Here is a 27,395-nt window from a genome sequence, read left to right on the forward strand (position 1 = left end):
AGCTCCTATGTCCTGGCAGACGCCTTTCCCCTCCATTTTTTTTTTTTTGGTAGAGATTTTTTCATCCACATTGATCGATGCGAATGAAGAAATCTGTGCCGTTCATTTTTTTCTTTCAGCCCAGAGGCTGAACGGAAAAAAAAATCTCATTACCTGTATGCTCAATATAAGGAGAATAGCAGAAACTCCTAATGCTGGCCATACATGTAATGATTGCGGAGACCCTCAAATGCCAGGGCAGTACAAACACCCCACAACTGACCCCATTTTGGAAAGAAGACACCCCAAGGTATTTGCTGAGGGGCATATTGAGTCCATGAAAGATTGAAATTTTTGTCCTAAGTTAGCGGAAAGTGAGACTTTGTGAGAAAAAATTAAAAAAAATCAATTTCCGCTAACTTATGCGAAAAAAAAAAAAATTCTATGAACTTGCCAGGCCCCTCATTGGATACCTTGGGGTGTCTTCTTTCCAAAGTGGGGTCACATGTGGGGTATTTATACTGCCCTGGCTTTTTAGGGGCCCTAAAGCATGAGAAGAAGTCTGGGATCCAAATGTCTAAAAATGCCCTCCTAAAAGGAATTTGGGCCCCTTTGCGCATCTAGGCTGCAAAAAAGTGTTACACATCTGGTATCGCCGTACTCAGGAGAAGTTGGGGAATGTGTTTTGGGGTGTCATTTTACATATACCCATGCTGGGTGAGAAAAATATCTTGGTCAAATGCCAACTTTGTATAAAAAAATGGGAAAAGTTGTCGTTTGCCAAGATATTTCTCTCACCCAGCATGGGTATATGTAAAATGGCACCCCAAAACACATTCCCCAATTTCTCCTGAGTACGGCGATACCAGATGTGTCACACTTTTTTGCTGCCAAGGTGGGCAAAGGGGCACATATTCCAAAGTGCACCTTTCGGATTTTGCAGGCCATTTTTTACACATTTTGATTGCAAAGTACTTCTCACACATATGGGCCCCTAAATTGCCAGGGCAGTATAACTACCCCACAAGTGACCCCATTTTGGAAAGAAGACACCCCAAGGTGTTCTGTGAGGGGCATGGTGAGTTCCTAGAATTTTTTATTTTTTGTCGCAAGTTAGTGGAATATGAGACTTTGTAAGAAAAAAAAAAAAAAAAAAAAACATCATCATTTTCCGCTAACTTGTGACAAAAAAAAAAAATTCTAGGAACTCGCAGTGCCTCTCACGGAATACCTTAGGGTGTCTTCTTTCCAAAATGGGGTCACTTGTGGCGTAGTTATACTGCCCTGGCAATTTAGGGGCCCAAATGTGTGAGAAGTACCTTGCAATCAAAATGTGTAAAAAATGCCCTGCAAAATCCGAAAGGTGCACTTTGGAATATGTGCCCCTTTGCCCACCTTGGCAGCAAAAAAGTGTGACACATCTGGTATCGCCGTACTCAGGAGAAGTTGGGGAATGTGTTTTGGGGTGTCATTTTACATATACCCATGCTGGGTGAGAAAAATATCTTTGTCAAATGCCAACTTTGTATAAAAAAATGGGAAAAGTTGTCGTTTGCCAAGATATTTCTCTCACCCAGCATGGGTATATGTAAAATGACACCCCAAAACACATTCCCCAACTTCTCCTGAGTACGGCGATACCACATGTGTGACACTTTATTGATGCCAAGGTGGGCAAAGGGGCGCATATTCCAAAGTGCACCTTTCGTATTTCACCGGTCATTTTTTACAGATTTTGATTGCAAAGTACTTCTCACACATATGGGCCCCTAAATTGCCAGGGCAGTATAACTACGCCACAAGTGACCCCATTTTGGAAAGAAGACACCCCAAGGTATTCCGTGAGGGGCATGGCGAGTTCCTAGAATTTTTTATTTTTTGTCGCAAGTTAGTGGAATATGAGACTTTGTAAGGAAAAAAGAGAAAAAAAAAAAAATCATCATTTTCCGCTAACTTGTGACAAAAAATAAAAAGTTCTAGGAACTCGCCATGCCCCTCACGGAATACCTTAGGGTGTCTTCTTTCCAAAATGGGGTCACTTGTGGCGTAGTTATACTGCCCTGGCAATTTAGGGGCCCAAATGTGTGAGAAGTACCTTGCAATCAAAATGTGTAAAAAATGCCCTGCAAAATCCGAAAGGTGCACTTTGGAATATGTGCCCCTTTGCCCACCTTGGCAGCAAAAAAGTGTGACACATCTGGTATCGCCGTACTCAGGAGAAGTTGGGGAATGTGTTTTGGGGTGTCATTTTACATATACCCATGCTGGGTGAGAAAAATATCTTGGTCAAATGCCAACTTTGTATAAAAAAATGGGAAAAGTTGTCTTTTGCCAAGATATTTCTCTCACCCAGCATGGGTATATGTAAAATGACACCCCAAAACACATTCCCCAACTTCTCCTGAGTACGGCGATACCACATGTGTGACAGTTTTTTGCTGCCAAGGTGGGCAAAGGGGCACATATTCCAAAGTGCACCTTTCAGATTTCACCGGTCATTTCTTACACATTTTGATTGCAAAGTTCTTCTCACACATTTGGGCCCCTAAATTGCCAGGGCAGTATAACTACGCCACAAGTGACCCCATTTTGGAAAGAAGACACCCTAAGGTATTCCGTGAGGGGCATGGCGAGTTCCTAGAATTTTTTATTTTTTGTCACAAGTTAGCGGAAAATGATGATTTTTTTTTTTTTCTCTTTTTTCCTTACAAAGTCTCATATTCCACTAACTTGCGACAAAAAATAAAAAATTCTAGGAACTCGCCATGCCCCTCACGGAATACCTTGGGGTGTCTTCTTTCCAAAATGGGGTCACTTGTGGCGTAGTTATACTGCCCTGGCAATTTAGGGGCCCATATGTGTGAGAAGTACTTTGCAATCAAAATGTGTAAGAAATGACCGGTGAAATCTGAAAGTTGCACTTTGGAATATGTGCCCCTTTGCCCACCTTGGCAGCAAAAAAGTGTCACACATGTGACACTACCCCACAAGTGACCCCATTTTGGAAAGAAGACACCCCAAGGTATTCTGTGAGGGGCATGGTGAGTTCCTAGAATTTTTTATTTTTTGTCGCAAGTTAGTGGAATATGAGACTTTGTAAGAAAAAAATAAAAAAATAAAATCATCATCATTTTCCGCTAACTTGTGACAAAAAATAAAAAGTTCTATGAACTCACTATGCCCATCAGCGAATACCTTAGGGTGTCTACTTTCCGAAATGGGGTCATTTGTGGGGTAGTTATACTGTTTGGGCATTGTAGAACCTCAGGAAACATGACAGGTGCTCAGAAAATCAGAGCCGTTTCAAAAAGCGGAAATTCACATTTTTGTACCATAGTTTGTAAATGCTATAACTTTTACCCAAACCATTTTTTTTTTTTGCCCAAACATTTTTTTTTTATCAAAGACATGTAGAACTATAAATTTAGCGAAAAATTTATATATGGATGTCGTTTTTTTTGCAAAATTTCACAGCTGAAAGTGAAAAATGTCATTTTTTTGCAAAAAAATCGTTATATTTTGATTAATAACAAAAAAAGTAAAAATGTCAGCAGCAATAAAATACCACCAAATGAAAGCTCCATTAGTGAGAAGAAAAGGAGGTAAAATTCATTTGGGTGGTAAGTTGCATGACCGAGCGATAAACGGTGAAAGGAGTGTAGTGCCGAAGTGTAAAAAGTGGCCTGGTCATGAAGGGGGTTTCACCTAGCGGGGCTGAAGTGGTTAAAGAGGACCTTTCACTCGTATACAAACTAAAAACTAACTCTATCTGTGGGCAGAGCAGCGCCCAGGGGTCCCACTGCACTTACTAGTATGTCTCAGCTCCGTCTGTTGTATTGGACTGATTTTTTGTAGGAGGCGCGTCCCTTGCTGCAGTGCTGGCCAATCGCAGCACACAGCTCATAGACTGGCTATGAGCTGTGTGCTGCGATTGGCCAGCACTGCAGCAAGGGACACGCCTCCTACAAAAAATCAGTCCAATACAACAGACGGAGCTGAGATACCGGAGCCTATACCGGGCGAACGGAGCGGCGCCCAGGCATACTAGTAAGTGCAGGGGGACCCCTGGGCGCCGCTCTGCCCACAGATAGAGTTAGATTCTAGTTTGTATACAAGTGAAAGGTCCTCTTTAAGTTAAAACTTGCCACAGGTCCTTTAACATGCATGTGCAGCCACCACTCCACTTACATTACACAGGTAAAGGAAGGGAGTCAATAGCTACACGGGTGTATGGGACATTATTTGTACATCATATGCATAGATAAAGCACTGCTAGAACAGAATCATTAGAAATGTATCTCTGGTTAGAACAAGCATAGGACTGGCTTTCTCAATCATTATGGATAACCTCACCCTTGCAGTGTTTATTCACAGCGGTGTAGCTATAGGAGTTGTAGAGCTAGCAGTCATGACTAGGACCTGGTATCTGAGGTGGACCAAAGGCCCTTCTACCAACATTTAGCTATAGGCTGAATTCAATCTTACATTAGTTATCTATCAAGCTTCTGGTGCTTTTTGAAGATAATGTAGCAAGCTACAGGAAGGGAACTGGAAACCTGAAGGAAGAGTAATGGATATGGGTGAATAAAAAATATATCAGATGGATCATAAAAGACATTCATGTGACAGAATGCAAAGATTGTAATGAAAAAGCATGGAGGATCTACAGGACCAACCTATTCATTTACACCAGTAAGTGAGAATGTTGTATGTGATGTCATGATACTTGCCTTAATATTACATATCTGATGATTTTCTCCTGTCTGAAAAGGAATTAAAACATTATCACACAATTAACTCAGTAATAAAACTGAACTTAGTTATAAAAAAAGAAACATTTCCAAATTTCTTTATATTATGCAACTGTTTTCTGTAAAGGACACATGTGGAGGTGGTTATTGGTGATCCCTAACTCAACCAGTCTAACACAATCGCACAACCATCAGGTATCATCTATACCAGAGAAACCCTGAAATAAATTCCCCATCCAAGGTACTGCTCCAGCTACCCCACTGTGCCGAAAAGATATAGATGCTGTCGTCTTTTGCGGACCCCTCCACAGAATCTCTACAAAATCCTGTTTGGACAGCCTGATCTAAACCCCCGATGCCTAGACGTAACAGAGTTCAATTTTCAATAGACATACCGTATTTAATTTTAGCATTATTACTCTGACATTACTAGGTTCACAAGTTACGTAAAACGAGTAATATACTCAGTATCTTCTTTATGGAGCATTTTAGTATGTGTGTGCTGTCTGATAGTCTTACTTTTCGACCCTGGATGCTTCCTCGTTTCTCCAAGCTAATGCAGATTTCATCTCCTGGTTGGCTTCTACGTGGTTTGTATGACGTCAGTTCAATCTGGTCATCTATGTTATTGGCAATTGCCAATTGTTCCTAAATGAATTAACAAGGAATATAAACATGTCTATGACTATGCTGGAGAACTGCAGTATACAGTTTATAAATGTAAAGTTTATTTAAAAAAAGTTCCCTGCTTATGCAGGTGGCTGGGAGCACCACTGTGTAAGAAAAAAGAAAGGACCGTTCCAGAAGGACAAGTTATCACCTAGTTGTCTGATTGGTGGGCTCCCACCACCGGGACCCCCAACGATCATGAGAATGGAGTTTTGGTTGAGCATGTGCATAGCTGCTGCATTCAAAGTCTACATTACTGGATATGGTACAGCACCAGATTATCTGTTTCTGACTGGATACAGTACAGCACTTACATTTCTCTGACAAACTGGATATGGTACAGCACTCGAATATATCCGATAGACTGGATATGGTACAGCACTCGAATATATCTGATAGACTAGATATGGTACAGCACTCGAATATATCTGATAGACTGGATATGGTACAGCACTCGAATATATCTGATAGACTGGATATGGTACAGCACTCGACTATTTCTGTGAGACTTATACATTTTGAATGGAGTGGCAGTGTGTATGGTATTACAGTTCTGCTCTAAAGTTAATGGAAATGATCTGCAATACCATACAAAACCTGTGGACAGGTGTGGCACTGTTTTTTAAATAAAAAAAGCCATGTTTATTTACTCTTATTAAATAATACTACAGTATCACTCTACTCAGCCTGAATTTTTTTTTTATAGAAAACAACCTATTTTATACATGTGCGAAGCCAATGCCATTTACGATCACCTTTGAAAGGGGTTGTCCAGATTCAGAGCTGAACCCGGACATACCCATATTTTCACCCCGGCAGCCCTCCTGAGGCTAGCATCAGAGCATCTCATGCTCCGATGCGCTCCCTTGCCCTGTGCTAGATCGCGCAGGGCTCGGGCTCTTTTGTTTATCATAACACACTGCCGGACAGAGGCTTCCGCCCGGCAGTGTGTTCGGTGACGTCACCGGCTCTGATGGGCGGGCTTTAGCGCTACCATAGCTGTTTTACTGGCTAGGGCAGCGCTAAAGCCCGCCCATCAGTGCCAGTGACATCACCGGGCTTCCTGGCAGCCCCATGGAGAGCCCCAAAACATCACCGGAACTCCTAAAAATTACTTTGCCCTGCGCGATTTAGCAATTTAGCGCAGGGCAAAGGAGAGCATCAGAGAATGAACTGCTCCAATGCTCAAGTCAGGGGGGATGCTCAGGTGAAAATGGAGGTATATCTGATTTCAGCTCTGAACCTGGACAACCCCTTTAATTTCTGTCTAAAAGGGATTCTTTCAGCACTTTTGACCATGGTATATTGTTGACAGAACAACACAGGGGGAAAACTGTTTAAACATATCTTTTGGGGACCTTTCCTGGCCAAGAGTAGTGAGAATATGACGTTTTATTCTGCCAGATTGTGTTCCTCAAGTGCCCAGGAGGTGGATCTTCCCAGTGAAATGCTCTCTGTATTGAGCTGCTTCGCAGCTCCTCGCCTCTGCTGTGAGTGACAGCTGTAGCATCCAACCAGCATCTGTCCCCATCTCCTCCCTAGTACTATCAACAGTTTTGCATGCTCAAAACAGATTCTCTTTAAACATTTCATATACATACTATAGGCTATTTAATTATTGCAATATTTCCCTCTAATTGGTACGGGATTGTGTACATGAGCTTATGTACATGTCCTGAGTATGACTCCTTTGTTCTCTGTAACATTTAAGCTAGACAAGGAACAAGATACTAGATGTACGAGGATTACTGGATTTTAATGCTCAGAGCTGATGCTATAACCAGCCACTCAAAGCAGAAATATTTATAGACAAGCCAACGAGTCTGGATCCGCCGTGAGACAATTGCATAGCTGCTGCCCCAAACAAATTAATAGACAGGAGAAGACAAACAGATATCTTTTTTTCTTTTATTACCCCATGGATCAATACCATCTGCTGTATTTGAAAGTAGCTCATGACCTACAACATTTTGGGTACCCCTGATATAAAGTAACATTTTCGTTAGGTATGTCATTGATTATACCTGGCTTTGATGTTTTCTCTTCTTCATATTTCTGGTCAATCTTTTATCATTACATCTCTTTGCAGTCTCTGGGGAACAGAAGTACTCATACAAACTGTTTGTCCATTGTCCCAGTGAACGGATATGTAGCCATAGAGTATCTGCAGGGAAAAAGTGGCATGACAGCTTAAGAAAAAAAGGTTGGATTATAACAGTTCAGACCTACAGCTTTTAAATTATTGTATTATTTCTGGTAATTTTTTACAGTGACAATCTAACGTCAACGGTGGCTGCAAGGTGCAAGATTGTATTTGCTGGAAAAATTAACTCGTAGAGTTGAACCTGTGCTTTTCATTTAGCCCACAAACATACTTGGCAAAATCTCATCTGTCTGTTTCCGCCACTAGGGGGAACTAGAATTGTGAACAATATCAGTTGCCTGCTTCTTACCAGCCAGGCTCTAAGCCCCTTCTCACACCCTGATATAATGGAACTTTATTATGATTTTTTTTTTATTGAATATTGTATTTGTATTGTATTGTAATTATGAATATTGTAATTTAAAAAATGATTAATGAATTATGCTTTATGAGATAAAAAAGTAAGAGAAAACTAGAAATTGGAAGTGCGTAATTACCTTCCCCCCATACATTTTTAAATAAATACATTTTGTTTAAAAAAAAAAAAAAAAACAGATATGAAATAATATAACTCCCCCATAATTGGTACTCCCATACCAGTCACACAATGTACTCTAAACAATACACTTATTGCAGTTCAGCAATGAATTACATAAAAATATAACAAATTGCAGAATTGTAGTTTTTTTCTCCAACTCCCCACAAAATAAATTTTATAAATACCAGTAATTCACGAAATGCTATCAAACAGCTAAATATTTCCAGCTCACCTGCTCCTCTCTATAGGCGTGGAAGGAATTCAGACTTTTTATTGTGATTCTTTTAAAAATTCTATCAGCTGATAAGAGTGCTTTACGGTCTACGAGTTTCGACATACTGTCTTATTGATGGAATTTTTAAAAGAATCACAATAAAAAGGCTGGATTTTATCCGTAGTGCATGTTCTGGATTTTCTTGTTCCTAACAAAATGCTTTGTATAGAAAGTGCAACTGGTCCTGCACAAAACAAGACCCCCATATTACTACGTCAACAGAAACATAAAAAAAAGTTATTCGTTCTGGAATGGCGAGATGAAATATCAAAAAATTTTGCATTATTATGAAAGCTAAAAATAGTTTGGTCCTTAAAGGCTATGTACACCTCTGTGGGCAATTTTTTTATGATTGCATTTTACTCATTTTGGGCTAAAAATAATTTTTTCAATTGGTCTTTATTAAAAATATTGAGCCGTTCTGTCAGAACGGGTTAACTGTGTTTCTAGCTGTGTGACTGGTACTTTCACTTTGTGCCAGTCTTATAATAATCCTTGGGGTCATTTACGACTAGATATATGCCACTTTTGTGGTGTATATCTGGCACAGATTCTGTCGCAAGCCATGTTGCAGCAGAATCTGCAACTTTTCCTCACTCACACCAGGTCTAAAAATGCCTGGTTTAGAAGCGGCGCTGGATACGCCGAAGTTATGTAGAAGCCAGCACCTCTACATAACTTCTGCGATCCACCGTCAGTGCAGGGGCTTATTAAGACCGGCATCTGAAAACGCCAGTCTTAATAAATGTGCCCCTTATCTCTAAATTACTAAGAGGTCATAAACACTTATTTAAGCCATATTCTTTTCAGTAACATCAGAACTGAGCTATAATGAGTAGAGATGGCCTTGCGGTTCGCCCGGCGGTCGTTTTGCGGCAAACCTTGCGTGTTCGCGATTCGCCGAACATATGGAGATATTCGTTCCCACCATATTCTTTTACATTGTAAAGAACTTTGACCCATGACACATCCATCAGATGGTACAGGACAGCCAATTGAGACATTTCAGCACATAGACATACCCCCTACCTTATAAATAAACCCAATCTGGCCGCCATTTTACATTCAGTGTTTTGCCAGTGTAGAGAAAGGTTGCTGTGTGGAGCAGGGACAGACTGTTAGGATACCAAACGCTAGCTAATAGGGCCACAAAAGTATTTTTAAGCACTAGTATAGGTGTGCTACCGATAGGTGTGATGCACACAGGGGTGTGATATACTTATAATATACTTTTATAATGAGTCAAAAACACATAGATCTATATAGTGATCACCTGGAAGTTAGGGGCGTAGGGGCTAGGCGCTTACTAGGGCCATTTTTATATAGGGTAAGGTTCCGGACGGGGTCGCTCTTATCAGGGCGGGTGGTCTGTGGTTAGTCTATCAGGGCCAGAATAGCACCCCCCTGTAGGGCAATATCAGGGACAGTTCTTTGCCCACCCTGTCCTTCAATACCACATCATCATCTACCCCAGGGATGGATTGTTTTTGCTTTCCCTCTGGGTTTCATGGATGTGCACTGGAACCCCCCGGATTGTGGTAGGACATATGGCTTCTGATTTGGTGCCGCTGAGCACATGATTTAGTGCTGCCGAGCACTTGTTATTGCCTACCACATCTATGCTTTTTGCTTAACTTTAATAATTTAATTTATTTTCATTTTGAGGGATATCTTTTCCATTCACACATCCGCAAAATGGGTCCGCATCCGGTGCAGATCCATTCATTTTCAATGGGGCGGGAATGTGCTGTCCGCATCCGCATTGGTGGATCCACATCTGCATTTGCAGATCCGCACTTCCGCATCCATGCTTCTGTTTCCGCCAAAAAATAGAACATGTCCTATTCTTGTCCGCAATTGCAGACAAGATTAGGCATTTTCTATTATAGTACCGGCGATGTGCGGTCAGCAAATTGCGGAATCCGCAAAACACTTCCGGACATGTGAATGGACCTTCATAGTAACATTATCCAAGGTTACGTTTTATCTTTATGTATATTCTGATGGATTGCCTTCCTTGTACAATGTTATAATATACTTTTTTATGTTAGAAAGTATGTTATAGTGCATTTGTATTGTGCGGCAGTTGTGTGCGGTTCTGCTGCGATACTGCAGCTATATAGAGGGACAAGCGTTATTGAAACAAATAATTTCTATTGGTGTGATATACCATTCCCCCCCCCAAAAACTGATTGAAGCGGGGTGTTATATACCAATATACTTTCTTTATAGTGCATTTGGGTAGTGTATAGTGCATTTGCACATGTGCGTACGCGAAAATTATATTGCCGATATTTTGCATTGAAAAAATAATGAATGGAGATCGCAAATTCGAATAATACATCTGGTATGTCACTGTCCATGTTGTGGGACTATTTGTGCACTTCTAGTAATTATTTCTTGGCTGCAAATATGAGCTGAAGTTTTTCAGGTTCTCCTGCCATTAAAATGAATGGGACCCGCTGCAAACTTGCGGTTTGCGAACATTTGATAGTGTTCGGGAACCGTCCCGGCAGATAATCTAATCCTGCTTCTACAACATCTCAGCCCTGCACAGAGAAAATGGCTCAAAATTTTTAATAAAGACCAAATGAAAAAACTATTTTTAGCTCAAAATCTGCACAATGCAGTGATAAAGAAAAATTGCCCCCAAAGGTGTACATAACCTTTAAAGTTCTTGTCCAGTCCTTTTATATTGATATCCTAGCTCTGTATATTTTACAGTTAAATGAGCTGGTTACTGCAGAGCTGTTCTGAATTAAGTGAATGTTAACAAGCTCCATCTTCTACACCAGGGATGCTCAAACTTCGGCCCTCCAGCTGTTGCAAAACTACAACTCCCAGCATGCCCGGACAGCCTACAGCTATCAGCTTACAGCAGAGCATGGTGGGAGCTGTAGTTTTACAACAGCCGCAGGTTGAGCATCCCTGCTCTACACAATAGAGGGAGCTGTGTAGTCCTGGCACCAGAGCTATTCCCAAACAGCTAATTAGGGGAGTGTGGGGACCCTGCCAATCAGATAATGATTGCCTTTCCTAAAAATAGGCCATCAATATAAAAGGACTGGGCAACCTATTTAAGACCAGAGATAACTGCAAAAGTATTGACAGGCAGCAAATATTATTGGCTATTTTACCTTCCTGCTCAGGGGCGCTGCTAATGGTGAATGGGTGCCATTCATACTTGGCAATAACTGGTATATTCAGGTATACATAGTCGCCAGGCTTGTACTGAAAGGATGGTGGCCTCTTAACAACAAGATGCGTCACCTGCATTAAGAAGAAAGATGAAGAATAACTGAATGATATACAGCGTATGTGTTTCAGAGTAAAACTACAGCCATAAGCACAGACAGTGCACCTTTGAGGGTAGCAAATTCACTTCTAAGATGTACAGGCCTCCCATACGTGATGCTGCCATTCCAAATACTTTCTCCATCACAAATAGAAGTCCAGGGACTAGAAACCATTTCCAGAATTTGGGTGTATGGAGGAACAACAGAATCCAAATCCAGATGTAAGACAGGTGTGTCCAGTAAAATACCTGAAGTAGAAATTCCATATGATCTTCATGAATTTATCAGTGGTAGAAATGTGTGTAGTATTGTAGGGGCATTCGATAGAAACCCTGTGGAGATGAAATCTCCATTTCTAGATACCAATGACATTACAATACGTGCACCTTGTATATAAGGAATATTTTTGCAGTTCTTTTTATGGGCATGGTACATACATACAACATATTGCTATCGTGCAAACCAGGGCCATCATATTAATCGTATGGAGTAGGTATCTGCATTGCAAAAAGTGGGTTGCACTAAACTAGGGATGCTCAACCTGCAACCGTCCGGCTGTTGCAAAACTACAATTCTCAGCATGTCCTGATAGCTGTAGGCTGTCCAGGCAAGATGGAAGTTGTTGGGCATCCCTGCAATAAACTAATTAAAGAGGAACTGTTAACACTCCTAACATGTCTTTCTTACCAGATACTTGTATTCCTCATAAAATGAAAATTCTGGAAAATTGTTTCCTTAAACTCTACATTGTGCCATTCATGGTACCCAGTTGTCAATGCATCAATAAATATTCGGGAGAAACAGTACAATTTAGAGTTATGAGAAATATGCAGAAGAATTGTTATTTAATGGGAAATTCAATTTTTTACTCAGACATATCAGGAGTGGTCACAGGTCCTCTTTAACCATCCAGGCAGTCAATAAATTGCATGCAAAGCACTGTCCCTTAGCACTTCTCCATACCTCACTGAACTCGCCATCCTAACTGCATGAAAAAAAAAAAAGGTTTTGTAGCATAATAACGAATGCAACAACAGGATGTAGAGCATGCAAGTACAGTACAGGCAACCACTGTTAGAGGTCTAAAGTAAAGAAGGGTTAATTACTTTTACCGGTAATTGCTTTTTCCAATAGCCTCCACAACAGCACTCACAGGAGGGTGTCCCCGCCCCCAGGACAGGAAACAACGCAGAAGCACATGATTTAAAAAGACCTCCTCCCCTTACCTATTCAGTCAATAAGAGAGGACATGGAAGTGATGCAAGAACAAAACATTTATTAAACATAAACAAATTACATAATTTGAAAAAATAAAATAAAAAGGGATGGAAAATCCCAGTGCCATTGTGGAGGCTATTGGAAAAACCAGTTACCGGTAAGGGTAATTAACTAAAAGCCTGGCTTTCTCCAACCCTCCTAGCAGTCGTTATGGCTACAAAAAAAAACGTTTTGTAGGTGAGAAGTTTTTGTGAAATCTGTTGAACTGGTTCAAACGGGTGTTCCATCAGGACTGAGAGGACCAAGTTCAGGTCCCATGGTGGAATGATGGAACGGAAGGTGGGCAACCTTCTCGTAGCCCCCTTCAAAAAACACTTAATTAGTGGGGAGTCTGCCAGTTTTATATCCAGAAAGGTACTTAAAGCTGAAACTTGTACTTTGCAGGTCGTAGACCTTTATGCAACCCTGCCTGCAAAAAAACAAAAATTTGTGGAATGTCTTGAGAAAAGAGATTATCTGAAAAGGACAAAAAAGTGTTCCAGGTTCTTAAATAAATTCTAGATGTTATCGGCTTTCCACTCAACATCATTGTGGAAATTACAGCATCAGATTAACCTTTTCGTCTTAAGGCTAGGCGTTCAGCCTCCAGGCCGTCAGGTTGAATTGGTTTATTTTGGGATTAAATACCGGACTCTGGTGGAGAAGGTCCGGGGTTGATGGAAGAGTCCAGAATATCCCTGCAGACAGCCTGAGCAGAAGGGGGAATCAAGACCTTCTTGGCCAAAATGGAGCAATGAATATTACCTAAGCCCCGTCTTCCTCCACCTTCATTAGAGCTCTTGGAATCAAACTAAAGGAAGGAAAAGCATAAAGAAGAATCTTTGGCCATGGTTGGGATAGTACATCTACCCATAACGGCTGGTCCCGTCGGGAGAGGAGCAAAATTTTTTGGTCTGCCTGTTGTTCTTTGTGGCTGAGGAAGTCAGCTATTACGTTGTTCTCTCCCTTCACATGAACTGCTGGCAGGGACATAAGATTCTTTTCTGCCCAAAGAAAAATGTTTTGAGACACTGCCCCTAGGGAACAGCTTCTGGTCCCTCCCTGTTTGTTCAGGTAAGCTACTGCCATGGTATTGTCCGACAACACTGTTACACGTTTTGGAGATGAAGGTGTGTGAAGGGAGACAATGACTTTGTAGAAAGCTGAGAGTTCTTTCAGATTGGAGGAAGCATCTAACATATCTTTTCCCCATCTGCCCTGAACTACTTTCCCTTCTGAGTGACCGCCCCATCCTGAACTGTTGGCGTCTGTGGTCACGATCATGTTTTTCTTGGCCCCAATAGACCCCGGTCTGCAAGTTCTTTTCTATTCTCCACCACATCAAAGATTCTTTTACGGATTTGGGAATGAGAACACGTTTTTCTAGAGCAGAATTGGTACCGTCCCAGGAAGATAGGAGGAAGGCCTGAAGGATTCTCGTGTGACTTTGAGCACATCTGACCGACGGGATTGTTGCCATCAGAAGACCTAGAATGGTCATGATATTCCTTATGGAGGAAACCCTTTGGTTGCAGAACTGAGAGATTTTCTGAATTAGATTCTTCCGTTTTTCTAGAGGTAAAAAAGAAATTAGCCGACGAGAGTCTAGGAGTACCCCCAGAAAGAGCTTTCTTTGATCTGGAGACAGGTCTGATTTTTTGGAAATTTATAATCCACCCCGAGGTAGTAAAACATTTTTGCACTTGGAAAAGGTCGGATCGTAGAACTTCTGAGGGTGAAGCAATCAGGAAGTCATCCAAATATGGTACTATTAGAATCTCCTTTAAGTGAAGGTACTTTGTGACCTCTGACATGATCTTTGAAAAAACTCTTGGAGCCGAGGAAAGTCCGAATGGTGTCTGAAAATGGCGTCACTGATCCCCTATGAAGACAGCGATTCTTAGATATTTTTTATGACTCGGGACATGATCATATGCGTCTTGAAGGTCCATAGTAGCCATGAAACAGCCTTGAGGGAGTAAGTTTATGCTGGATTTTATCGTCTCCATTTTGAATCTCTTGTAGATGATGGATCTGTTCAGGGATTTTAAATTTATTATCAAACGGAAGGAACCGTTTAGTTTTTGTACAAGCAATATCAGTTAATAGAACCCTTTTCGTATTGATATTCTGGGACTGGATGGAGTACTTTTTTGTGTATAAGAGACGCGATTTCTAATTCTAGACATGTCTGTTTTTCTTTTTGAGGCAGCTTTTTCTTTATGAAGAAACGATCTGGGGGAGGAGATAAGAATTCTAGTTTTAAGTCCTCTTTTAAAGTAGATACTACCCACGGGGAGGCTCCTATTTTTTCCAGGCAGAAGTGAAGAGTTTTAACGTGCCCCCGGGAGGAACTTTCAGGATTGCAAAGGAATCCTCTCCCTCTGCCTCTGGACGACTGCCACTTTCTTGATCCCTCTTTTTTCCTCTAGTCCAGCCTCGTTTTTCTCTGGTTCTGAAAGGATTGCCTTTGATGAAAATAACGACTCTCAAGGGGAAATCCTTTTTTCTTATCCAAGGCCTTGTCCAGAATGTCATCCAATGTTGAGCCAAATAATCTATCTCCTTCACAGGGGATCGAGCACAAGCGATTCATTGAACTTGCGTGACTTGACAATGTACGAAGCCAGATTGCTCTACGGGTTGCATTTGATAATGCAGCAGACCTGGCGGAGAAACTGACTAAGTCCGCAGACGCATCTGCTAAGAAATTTGACGCTTTCTTTAATGTAAGCAAGGAGGCTAAGATCTTCTCCCTGGGAGTACATGCTACTAAGTGTTCTTCTAACTGATTAAGCCAGACGGACAACGTTCTGGCCGTGCAGGTAGACGCAATACTGGGACGCAACATAGCCGTATTTGTTTCCCAAGCTTTTTTCAATAAACTTTCAAATTTTTGGTCCATAGACCCATGTCTTCGAATGGGAGAGAGGTATTTTTAAAAATGCGGGCAACTGGGGCATCTATTTTTGGCGTTTTGTCCCACAGATTAGATTCAGTCTCCGCAAAGGGATATTTCCTTTCGTCACAGCTGTTCTTTCTTCAGGATCTCTCCACTCTTTGGATATCAGGGACTTAATATTGTTATGGATGGGGAAAACCCTTCCTTCTTTCACCCAGCCCCTGGAACATTTGATACTGAACAGAGTAGGTTTCTTTGACCTCTTCTATGTCCATAGTGGCCCTTATGGTCTTTAGAAGACCTTCTGTCTCCTCAGGGAGAAATAAAGGTTTACCGGAACCCTCATCTGAGGAAGCAGAATCTGGGTCAGATATTAGTTCCTCTTCATCCAGATAAAACACCATATCCGAAGCAAAAGATCTATGAGACCTATATGGGTGTGGTGATGGTGGTGTAATTCTGGAGTCCACCGCTGCATTAACCTCTTCCTTAATCATAGCTCTCATGGTATCAAAGAAGGATAGTGACTCCTCTGTAGCCACTTTTTCAGTGTATTTTGGGCATAAGGGTTTTTTTTTCATTTTGAGGAAAAGGTCTTTCTGCAGATAGTGCACTTTTTGCGCCCTGAATCTTCACCGGCTGGCTTAGGTGTCATGGTCTCTCTGCCCTAAAAAAAGATTCAAAAAAATAAAAACTTATAGGGCCAGAAAAAAATAAAGACCATCACCTACACCAGGGGTGGATATTTGGATAAAAAAAAACACCACTGCTACCCTGTGATAATGAATGGGAACTGTTTCCCAGCTCCCCTCATCCCATAGCAATCCCAAGAAGAGGCACACAGTAGTGTTCAAGAAGGGACAGAAAAAAGCCCCATTGGGGAGGAGGCTTACCAGGCTGAGGGCTGAGGTCAGTGAGGGCTGGAGTCAGCATCCACCGGAGCAAGCATGACTGCAAGCGGTGAGAGAAGACTGAATAGAATTCTTCTCCCTCCGTTTAAATGGTCCTGCACGCCGCACCGCCGCTTGTGCGCGAGATTCTCTTGCCAAAGGAGAATCTCTCCTGGTCACGTCACCACGTCGGATCCCGCATGCTTTCCCCTTACCTGGGAATATCGCAAGCCCAGGGAAGCCTGCATACAGGGCTTAGTCCTAGGAACGGGTAAGGAGGGCGATGCATCCCCTGGGTTCCCATTCCCTGCTCAAGCCCTCCCACCTTGTAAGGAAGAGGATTCAAGGCTGAATGAAAAAGATTATTAGTCCTGGCACTCCAGGAGAGGCTTCCGCGCATACCTGAGGACAGGAAACAGTGACTGAATAGATAACGGGAGGAGGCCTTTTTAAATGATGTGCTTCTGTGTTGTTTTCTGTCCTGGGGGCGGGGACAATCAGTAAATAAAAAACAGATTAGAGAAAAAAGGATATGTGTCACTATCTGGTGTTAACTGGCACAACAAAAATTTGGTAACAAATTTCGTATAAAGGAGCAAACCTTTAGGCAGCATGCACTTAACATGGGCTAAGATACAACACATTTGCACACCATAAAGGAAAACATATATTGGCGCTATGTAAGCAGAGGCAAATAGGAAATATAATAACAACAACAACAGCATTGTTGCCAACTTCCTGAATTGTCCGGGACTGTCCATGATTTTCAGAGACAGTCCTGGCAAATTTGAACTGTCCTGGGCCCAAAAAATGGGCGTTACTAATGATATCCCACCCACAAGATGTTGTTCCTAGATGGAGTTGGGATGTTCACAGGGGGTGGGATTTAGATGCCCTGAATTTACCAAATAATTAAATGTTGCTAAGTATAGAACAGAGGAAGATCCAATTCCAGATCAAAATGGAGCCTCTTGCACAATCCTTTATCGACCAATGCCCACGCAAATAATCCTGTCGTAAATTAATCTTTATATTAAACTATTTGCTAATTAGGCTACGTTCTTTAAGTACATGTCATGGAACCATGAACCAGACGTACAACAAGAGATAAGTGGAAAATAAGAAGGTTTTATGAAGAGCAAGCCGTAAGCAAAGTCCGAACGGATGGCTAAACCGAAGCAGGGTCTTGCGGAGACAGAGGTCAGGAACCAGAAGGGTAGTCAGACGAAGCCAGGAACAGGAACCAACGGGGTAGTCAGACGAAGCCGGAATCAGGAACCAACGGGGTAGTCAGACGAAGCCGGAATCAGGAACCAACGGGGTAGTCAGACGAGGCCAGGATCAGAAACCAGAAGCAGCAGCAGTCTTGGAAGCATGTGAACACAGGAGGACCAAGCAAGGAACTGAAGCCACAGACCTCCTATATATATGAGCTGGGCATCCAGCTCCTCCCAGTGGGAAGGAGGAGCCGCAGGGTGGGAGGCTACAAGAAAACCCAGAAACCAAGATGGCCGCCAGCACATGTCAAACGAAGGGAACAGCAAGGAGGTAAGACCATGACAGTACCTCCCCCTCAAGGGCCCCTCCTCCGCGGAGTAAGGAACGGTTTCTGAGGGAAGCGTGCGTGGAAGGCTCGGAGCAAAGCAGGAGCATGGACATCTGCGGAGGGAACCCAGGAACGCTCCTCTGGACCATAACCACGCCAATGGACCAAAAACTGCACCCGGCCGCGGACCAGGCGTGAGTCCAGGATATTGCTCACCTCATACTCCTCACGATTGCCCACTTGGACCGGACGAGGCCGAGGAATCGAGGAAGTGAAACGATTACACACCAGTGGCTTCAACAGGGAGACATGAAACACGTTGGAGATCCGCATGCCAGGAGGAAGCGCAAGGGCATAGGCTACCGGGTTTACCCTGCGAAGCACTCGAAAGGGACCAACAAAGCGAGGCGCCAGCTTGGGAGTGGGCACTCGAAGGTTGAGGTTGCGGGTGGACAACCATACGCGGTCTCCGACCTGGTAGGAAGGAGCGGGCGCTCGTCTGCGATCAGCCTGGAGTTTCTGGCGCTGCGCAGAGACCTCAAGGGACCTCTGGATCTGTACCCAAGAAGCACGTAGGACGGAAAGGTGATCCTCCACAGCCGGAATATCCTGGGGAGAGAATACCTCCGGTAACACGGCAGGTTGGAACCCATAATTGGCCATGAAGGGAGACGTCCCAGAGGAAGAGTTCACCGCCGTGTTCCTGGCAAACTCAGCCCAAGGCAGGAGGTCAACCCAATTGTCTTGGTGATCGGAGACATAGCAACGAAGGAATTGCTCCAAGGCCTGATTGGATCGTTCTGCGGCCCCATTGGACTGAGGGTGGTAGGCCGAGGAGAAAGAGAGATGAATCCCCAACTGGGAGCAAAAGGCGCGCCAGAACCTGGACACAAACTGACTCCCCCGATCCGACACAATCTCCTTGGGCAAACCGTGCAACCGGAAGACCTCCCTGGCAAAAATCGAGGCCAACTCTTGTGCAGAGGGTAACTTCTTGAGAGGAACACAGTGGCACATTTTGGAAAACCGATCCACAATCATGAGAATGACCGTATGGCCTCGGGATGCAGGGAGGTCCACAATGAAATCCATCCCCAGGTGTGACCATGGACGCTCCCCGGTGGCTATGGGTTGCAAAAGGCCCAACGGAAGGTGCCGAGGGGACTTACTCTGGGCACAAACGGAGCATGCCGCTACATATGCGGCGATGTCGGAACGTAGAGAAGGCCACCAGAACAGACGTGAAACCGCCCAGGACAGCTGATTCTTTCCAGGGTGCCCCGCGGCCTTGGAGTTATGGTAGGTTCGCAACAACCGAGTGCGCAACTCCTCAGGCACAAAACATCTGCCGTTGGGTCTCCCAGAGGGAGCACCAGATTGAGCCGCCAAAATCTGCTCACCCAGAGGAGAAGTCAGGCTGGTGCGAATAGCGGCCAGGATCTGATTCGGGGGTATGACCGTAGTCGGAATCAGGAACCAACGGGGTAGTCAGACGAAGCCGGAATCAGGAACCAACGGGGTAGTCAGACGAGGCCAGGATCAGAAACCAGAAGCAGCAGCAGTCTTGGAAGCATGTGAACACAGGAGGACCAAGCAAGGAACTGAAGCCACAGACCTCCTATATATATGAGCTGGGCATCCAGCTCCTCCCAGTGGGAAGGAGGAGCCGCAGGGTGGGAGGCTACAAGAAAACCCAGAAACCAAGATGGCCGCCAGCACATGTCAAACGAAGGGAACAGCAAGGAGGTAAGACCATGACAGTACCTCCCCCTCAAGGGCCCCTCCTCCGCGGAGTAAGGAACGGTTTCTGAGGGAAGCGTGCGTGGAAGGCTCGGAGCAAAGCAGGAGCATGGACATCTGCGGAGGGAACCCAGGAACGCTCCTCTGGACCATAACCACGCCAATGGACCAAAAACTGCACCCGGCCGCGGACCAGGCGTGAGTCCAGGATATTGCTCACCTCATACTCCTCACGATTGCCCACTTGGACCGGACGAGGCCGAGGAATCGAGGAAGTGAAACGATTACACACCAGTGGCTTCAACAGGGAGACATGAAACACGTTGGAGATCCGCATGCCAGGAGGAAGCGCAAGGGCATAGGCTACCGGGTTTACCCTGCGAAGCACTCGAAAGGGACCAACAAAGCGAGGCGCCAGCTTGGGAGTGGGCACTCGAAGGTTGAGGTTGCGGGTGGACAACCATACGCGGTCTCCGACCTGGTAGGAAGGAGCGGGCGCTCGTCTGCGATCAGCCTGGAGTTTCTGGCGCTGCGCAGAGACCTCAAGGGACCTCTGGATCTGTACCCAAGAAGCACGTAGGACGGAAAGGTGATCCTCCACAGCCGGAATATCCTGGGGAGAGAATACCTCCGGTAACACGGCAGGTTGGAACCCATAATTGGCCATGAAGGGAGACGTCCCAGAGGAAGAGTTCACCGCCGTGTTCCTGGCAAACTCAGCCCAAGGCAGGAGGTCAACCCAATTGTCTTGGTGATCGGAGACATAGCAACGAAGGAATTGCTCCAAGGCCTGATTGGATCGTTCTGCGGCCCCATTGGACTGAGGGTGGTAGGCCGAGGAGAAAGAGAGATGAATCCCCAACTGGGAGCAAAAGGCGCGCCAGAACCTGGACACAAACTGACTCCCCCGATCCGACACAATCTCCTTGGGCAAACCGTGCAACCGGAAGACCTCCCTGGCAAAAATCGAGGCCAACTCTTGTGCAGAGGGTAACTTCTTGAGAGGAACACAGTGGCACATTTTGGAAAACCGATCCACAATCATGAGAATGACCGTATGGCCTCGGGATGCAGGGAGGTCCACAATGAAATCCATCCCCAGGTGTGACCATGGACGCTCCCCGGTGGCTATGGGTTGCAAAAGGCCCAACGGAAGGTGCCGAGGGGACTTACTCTGGGCACAAACGGAGCATGCCGCTACATATGCGGCGATGTCGGAACGTAGAGAAGGCCACCAGAACAGACGTGAAACCGCCCAGGACAGCTGATTCTTTCCAGGGTGCCCCGCGGCCTTGGAGTTATGGTAGGTTCGCAACAACCGAGTGCGCAACTCCTCAGGCACAAAACATCTGCCGTTGGGTCTCCCAGAGGGAGCACCAGATTGAGCCGCCAAAATCTGCTCACCCAGAGGAGAAGTCAGGCTGGTGCGAATAGCGGCCAGGATCTGATTCGGGGGTATGACCGTAGTCGGAATCGACTCCTCCCCGGACAGCTCGGAGTACTGCCGTGATAAGGCATCCGCTCTGATGTTCTTGGAGCCGGGTAGGTAGGAGACCACGTAATTAAAACGTGACAAGAACAGAGCCCATTTGGCCTGACGTGGTGTCAATCTCTTGGCCTCAGAGAGGTAGGTCAGATTCTTGTGGTCCGTCAGGATGAGAACCGGAACCACCGAGCCCTCGAGCAAGTGCCTCCATTCTTTAACCACCTCCGGACCGCCTAACGCGCCGATGCGTCCGGAAGGTGGTTGCTTTTCTCCTCCTGGACGCATCGGCGCGTCATCTCGCGAGACGCGAGATTTCCTGTGAACGCGCGCACACAGGCGCGCGCGCTCACAGGAACGGAAGGTAAGCGAGTGGATCTCCAGCCTGCCAGCGGCGATCGCTCGCTGGCAGGCTGGAGATCCGAATTTTTTAACCCCTAACAGGTATATTAGACGCTGTTTTCATAACAGCGTCTAATATACCTCCTACCTGGTCCTCTGGTGGTCCCTTTTGTTAGGATCGACCACCAGAGGACTCAGGTAGGTCAGTACAGTCCCACCAAACACCACACCACACCACACTACACCACCCCCCCCCCCCCCCCCGGTCACTTATTAACCCCTTATAAACCCCTGATCACCCCATATAAACTCCCTGATCACCCCCCTGTCATTGATCACCGCCCTGTCATTGATCACCCCCCTGTCAGGCTCCGTTCAGACGTCCGCATGATTTTTACGGATCCGATCCATGTATCCATGGATCCGTAAAAATCATGCGGACGTCTGAATGGAGCCTTACAGGGGGGGTGATCAGTGACAGGGGGGTGATCACCCTGATTACCCTGATCACCCCCTGTCATTGATAACCCCCCTGTAAGGCTCCATTCAGACGTCCGCATGCGTTCTGTGGATCCGATCCATGTATCCATGGATCCGTAAAAAATCATGCGGACGTCTGAATGGAGCCTTACAGGGGGGGTGATTACCCTGATCACCCCCTGTCATTGATAACCCCCCTGTAAGGCTCCATTCAGACGTCCGCATGCGTTCTGTGGATCCGATCCATGTATCCATGGATCCGTAAAAAATCATGCGGATGTCTGAATGGAGCCTTACAGGGGGGTGATCAGTGACAGGGGGGTGATCACCCTGATTACCCTGATCACCCCCTGTCATTGATAACCCCCCTGTAAGGCTCCATTCAGACGTCCGCATGCGTTTTGTGGATCCGATCCATGTATCCATGGATCCGTAAAAAATCATGCGGATGTCTGAATGGAGCCTTACAGGGGGGGTGATCAGTGACAGGGGGGTGATCACCCTGATTACCCTGATCACCCCCTGTCATTGATAACCCCCCTGTAAGGCTCCATTCAGACGTCTGCATGCGTTCTGTGGATCCGATCCATGTATCCATGGATCCGTAAAAATCATGCGGACGTCTGAATGGAGCCTTACAGGGGGGGTGATCAGTGACAGGGGGGTGATTACCCTGATCACCCCCTGTCATTGATAACCCCCCTGTAAGGCTCCATTCAGACGTCCGCATGCGTTTTGTGGATCCGATCCATGTATCCATGGATCCATAAAAAATCATGCGGATGTCTGAATGGAGCCTTACAGGGGGGGTGATCAGTGACAGGGGGGTGATCACCCTGATTACCCTGATCACCCCCTGTCATTGATAACCCCCCTGTAAGGCTCCATTCAGACGTCCGCATGCGTTCTGTGGATCCGATCCATGTATCCATGGATCCGTAAAAATCATGCGGACGTCTGAATGGAGCCTTACAGGGGGGGTGATCAGTGACAGGGGGGTGATTACCCTGATCACCCCCTGTCATTGATAACCCCCCTGTAAGGCTCCATTCAGACGTCCGCATGCGTTTTGTGGATCCGATCCATGTATCCATGGATCTGTAAAAAATCATGCGGATGTCTGAATGGAGCCTTACAGGGGGGGTGATCAGTGACAGGGGGGTGATCACCCTGATTACCCTGATCACCCCCTGTCATTGATAACCCCCCTGTAAGGCTCCATTCAGACGTCCGCATGCGTTTTGTGGATCCGATCCATGTATCCATGGATCCGTAAAAAATCATGCGGATGTCTGAATGGAGCCTTACAGGGGGGGTGATCAGTGACAGGGGGGTGATCACCCTGATTACCCTGATCACCCCCTGTCATTGATAACCCCCCTGTAAGGCTCCATTCAGACGTCCGCATGCGTTCTGTGGATCCGATCCATGTATCCATGGATCCGTAAAAATCATGCGGACGTCTGAATGGAGCCTTACAGGGGGGGTGATCAGTGACAGGGGGGTGATTACCCTGATCACCCCCTGTCATTGATAACCCCCCTGTAAGGCTCCATTCAGACGTCCGCATGCGTTTTGTGGATCCGATCCATGTATCCATGGATCCGTAAAAAATCATGCGGATGTCTGAATGGAGCCTTACAGGGGGGGTGATCAGTGACAGGGGGGTGATCACCCTGATTACCCTGATCACCCCCTGTCATTGATAACCCCCCTGTAAGGCTCCATTCAGACGTCCGCATGCGTTCTGTGGATCCGATCCATGTATCCATGGATCCGTAAAAATCATGCGGACGTCTGAATGGAGCCTTACAGGGGGGGTGATCAGTGACAGGGGGGTGATTACCCTGATCACCCCCTGTCATTGATAACCCCCCTGTAAGGCTCCATTCAGACGTCCGCATGCGTTCTGTGGATCCGATCCATGTATCCATGGATCCGTAAAAAATCATGCGGATGTCTGAATGGAGCCTTACAGGGGGGGTGATCAATGACAGGGGGGTGATCAGGGAGTCTATATGGGTGATCACCCCCCTGTCATTGATCACTCCCCCCCTGGTAAGGCTCCATTCAGCCATTTTTTTTGGCACAAGTTAGCGGAAATTTTTTGTTTGTTTTTGTTTTCGTTTTTTCTTACAAAGTCTCATATTCCACTAACTTGTGTCAAAAAATAAAATCTCACATGGACGCACCATACCCCTCACGGAATCCAAATGCGTAAACATTTTTAGACATTTATATTCCAGACTTCTTCTCACGCTTTAGGGCCCCTAAAAAGCCAGGGCAGTATAAATACCCCACATGTGACCCCATTTCGGAAAGAAGACACCCCAAGGTATTCCGTGAGGGGCATATTGAGTCCATGAAAGATTGAAATTTTTGTCCTAAGTTAGCGGAAAGTGAGACTTTGTGAGAAAAAAAACAAAAAAAATCAATATCCGCTAACTTATGCAAAAAAAAAAAAATTCTAGGAACTCGCCATGCCCCTCATTGAATACCTCGGGGTGTCTTCTTTCCAAAGTGGGGTCACATGTGGGGTATTTATACTGCCCTGGCTTTTTAGGGGCCCGAAAGTGTGAGAAGAAGTCTGGGATCCAAATGTCTAAAAATGCCCTCCTAAAAGGAATTTGGGCCCCTTTGCGCATCTAGGCTGCAAAAAAGTGTCACACATCTGGTATCGCCGTACTCAGGAGAAGTTGGGCAATGTGTTTTGGGGTGTCATTTTACATATACCCATGCTGGGTGAGAGAAATATCTTGGTCAAATGCCAACTTTGTATAAAAAAAATGGGAAAAGTTGTCTTTTGCCAAGATATTTCTCTCACCCAGCATGGGTATATGTAAAATGACACCCCAAAACACATTCCCCAACTTCTCCTGAGTACGGCGATACCAGATGTGTGACACTTTTTTGCAGCCAAGGTGGGCAAAGGGGCACCTTTCAGATTTCGCAGGCCATTTTTTACACATTTTGATTTCAAGGTACTTCTTACACATTTGGGCCCCTAAATTGCCAGGGCAGTATAACTACGCCACAAGTGACCCCATTTTGGAAAGAAGACACCCCAAGGTATTCCGTGGGGGGCACGGCGAGTTCCTAGAATTTTTTATTTTTTGTCACAATTTAGCGGAAAATGATGATTTTTCTTTTTCTTTTCTTTTTTCCTTACAAAGTCTCATATTCCACTAACTTGCGACAAAAAATAAAAAATTCTAGGAACTCGCCATGCCCCTCACGGAATACCTTGGGGTGTCTTCTTTCCAAAATGGGGTCACTTGTGGCGTAGTTATACTGCCCTGGCAATTTAGGGGCCCTAATGTGTGAGAAGAACTTTGCAATCAAAATGTGTAAAAAATGCCCTGCAAAATCCGAAAGGTGCACTTTGGAATATGTGCCCCTTTGCCCACCTTGGCAGCAAAAAAGTGTGACACATCTGGTATCGCCGTACTCAGGAGAAGTTGGGCAATGTGTTTTGGGGTGTCATTTTACATATACCCATGCTGGGTGAGAAAAATATCTTGGTCAAATGCCAACTTTGTATAAAAAAATTGGAAAAGTTGTCTTTTGCCAAGATATTTCTCTCACCCAGCATGGGTATATGTAAAATGACAGCCCAAAACACATTCCCCAACTTCTCCTGAGTACGGCGATACCAGATGTGTGACACTTTTTTGATGCCAAGGTGGGCAAAGGGGCACATATTCCAAAGTGCACCTTTCGGATTTCACCGGTCATTTTTTACACATTTTGATTGCAAAGTACTTCTCACACATTTGGGCCCCTAAATTGCCAGGGCAGTATAACTACGCCACAAGTGACCCCATTTTGGAAAGAAGACACCCCATGGTATTCCGTGAGGGGCATGGCGAGTTCCTAGAATTTTTTATTTTTTGTCGCAAGTTAGTGGAATATGAGACTTTGTAAGGAAAAAAGAGAAAAAAAAAAAATCATCATTTTCCGCTAACTTGTGACAAAAAATAAAAAATTCTAGGAACTCGCAGTGCCCCTCACGGAATACCTTAGGGTGTCTTCTTTCCAAAATGGGGTCACTTGTGGCGTAGTTATACTGCCCTGGCAATTTAGGGGCCCAAATGTGTGAGAAGTACCTTGCAATCAAAATGTGTAAAAAATGGCCTGCAAAATCCGAAAGGTGCACTTTGGAATATGTGCCCCTTTGCCCACCTTGGCAGCAAAAAAGTGTGACACATCTGGTATCGCCGTACTCAGGAGAAGTTGGGCAATGTGTTTTGGGGTGTCATTTTACATATACCCATGCTGGGTGAGAAAAATATCTTGGTCAAATGCCAACTTTGTATAAAAAAATGGGAAAAGTTGTCTTTTGCCAAGATATTTCTCTCACCCAGCATGGGTATATGTAAAATGACACCCCAAAACACATTCCCCAACTTCTCCTGAGTACGGCGATACCACATGTGTGACACTTTTTTGCTGCCAAGGTGGGCAAAGGGGCGCATATTCCAAAGTGCACCTTTCGGATTTCACCGGTCATTTCTTACACATTTTGATTGCAAAGTTCTTCTCACACATTTGGGCCCCTAAATTGCCAGGGCAGTATAACTACCCCACAAGTGACCCCATTTTGGAAAGAAGACACCCCAAGGTATTCTGTGAGGGGCATGGTGAGTTCCTAGAATCTTTTTTTTTTTGTCGCAAGTTAGTGGAATATGAGACTTTGTAAGAAAAAAAAAAAAAAAAAAATCATCATCATTTTCCGCTAACTTGTGACAAAAAATAAAAAGTTCTATGAACTCACTATGCCCATCAGCGAATACCTTAGGGTGTCTACTTTCCGAAATGGGGTCATTTGTGGGGTTTTTCTACTGTTTGGGCATTGTAGAACCTCAGGAAACATGACAGGTGCTCAGAAAATCAGAGCCGTTTCAAAAAGCGGAAATTCACATTTTTGTACCATAGTTTGTAAATGCTATAACTTTTACCCAAACCATTTTTTTTTTGCCCAAACATTTTTTTTTTATCAAAGACATGTAGAACTATAAATTTAGCGAAAAATTTATATATGGATGTCGTTTTTTTTGCAAAATTTCACAGCTGAAAGTGAAAAATGTCATTTTTTTGCAAAAAAA

General features: G+C 44.8%; 1 protein-coding gene across 1 annotated transcript in view; it reads right to left on the reverse strand.

Annotated features, from left to right (window-relative positions):
- NOX5 (NADPH oxidase 5) overlaps positions 1 to 27,395 on the reverse strand; it is a 53,173-nt gene that overhangs the window by 14,409 nt on the left and 11,369 nt on the right. The window contains exons 7-11 of the mRNA XM_044277022.1: positions 11,716 to 11,898; positions 11,492 to 11,624; positions 7,424 to 7,563; positions 5,250 to 5,378; positions 4,710 to 4,742 (exon numbers count right to left, since the gene is read on the reverse strand). Of these exons, the coding sequence (XP_044132957.1) occupies positions 4,710 to 4,742; positions 5,250 to 5,378; positions 7,424 to 7,563; positions 11,492 to 11,624; positions 11,716 to 11,898 (618 nt within the window). The remainder of the gene's footprint in view (positions 1 to 4,709; positions 4,743 to 5,249; positions 5,379 to 7,423; positions 7,564 to 11,491; positions 11,625 to 11,715; positions 11,899 to 27,395) is intronic.

The sequence above is a fragment of the Bufo gargarizans genome, chromosome 2 (assembly GCF_014858855.1).
Source record: "Bufo gargarizans isolate SCDJY-AF-19 chromosome 2, ASM1485885v1, whole genome shotgun sequence".
Classification (NCBI taxonomy): domain Eukaryota; kingdom Metazoa; phylum Chordata; class Amphibia; order Anura; family Bufonidae; genus Bufo; species Bufo gargarizans.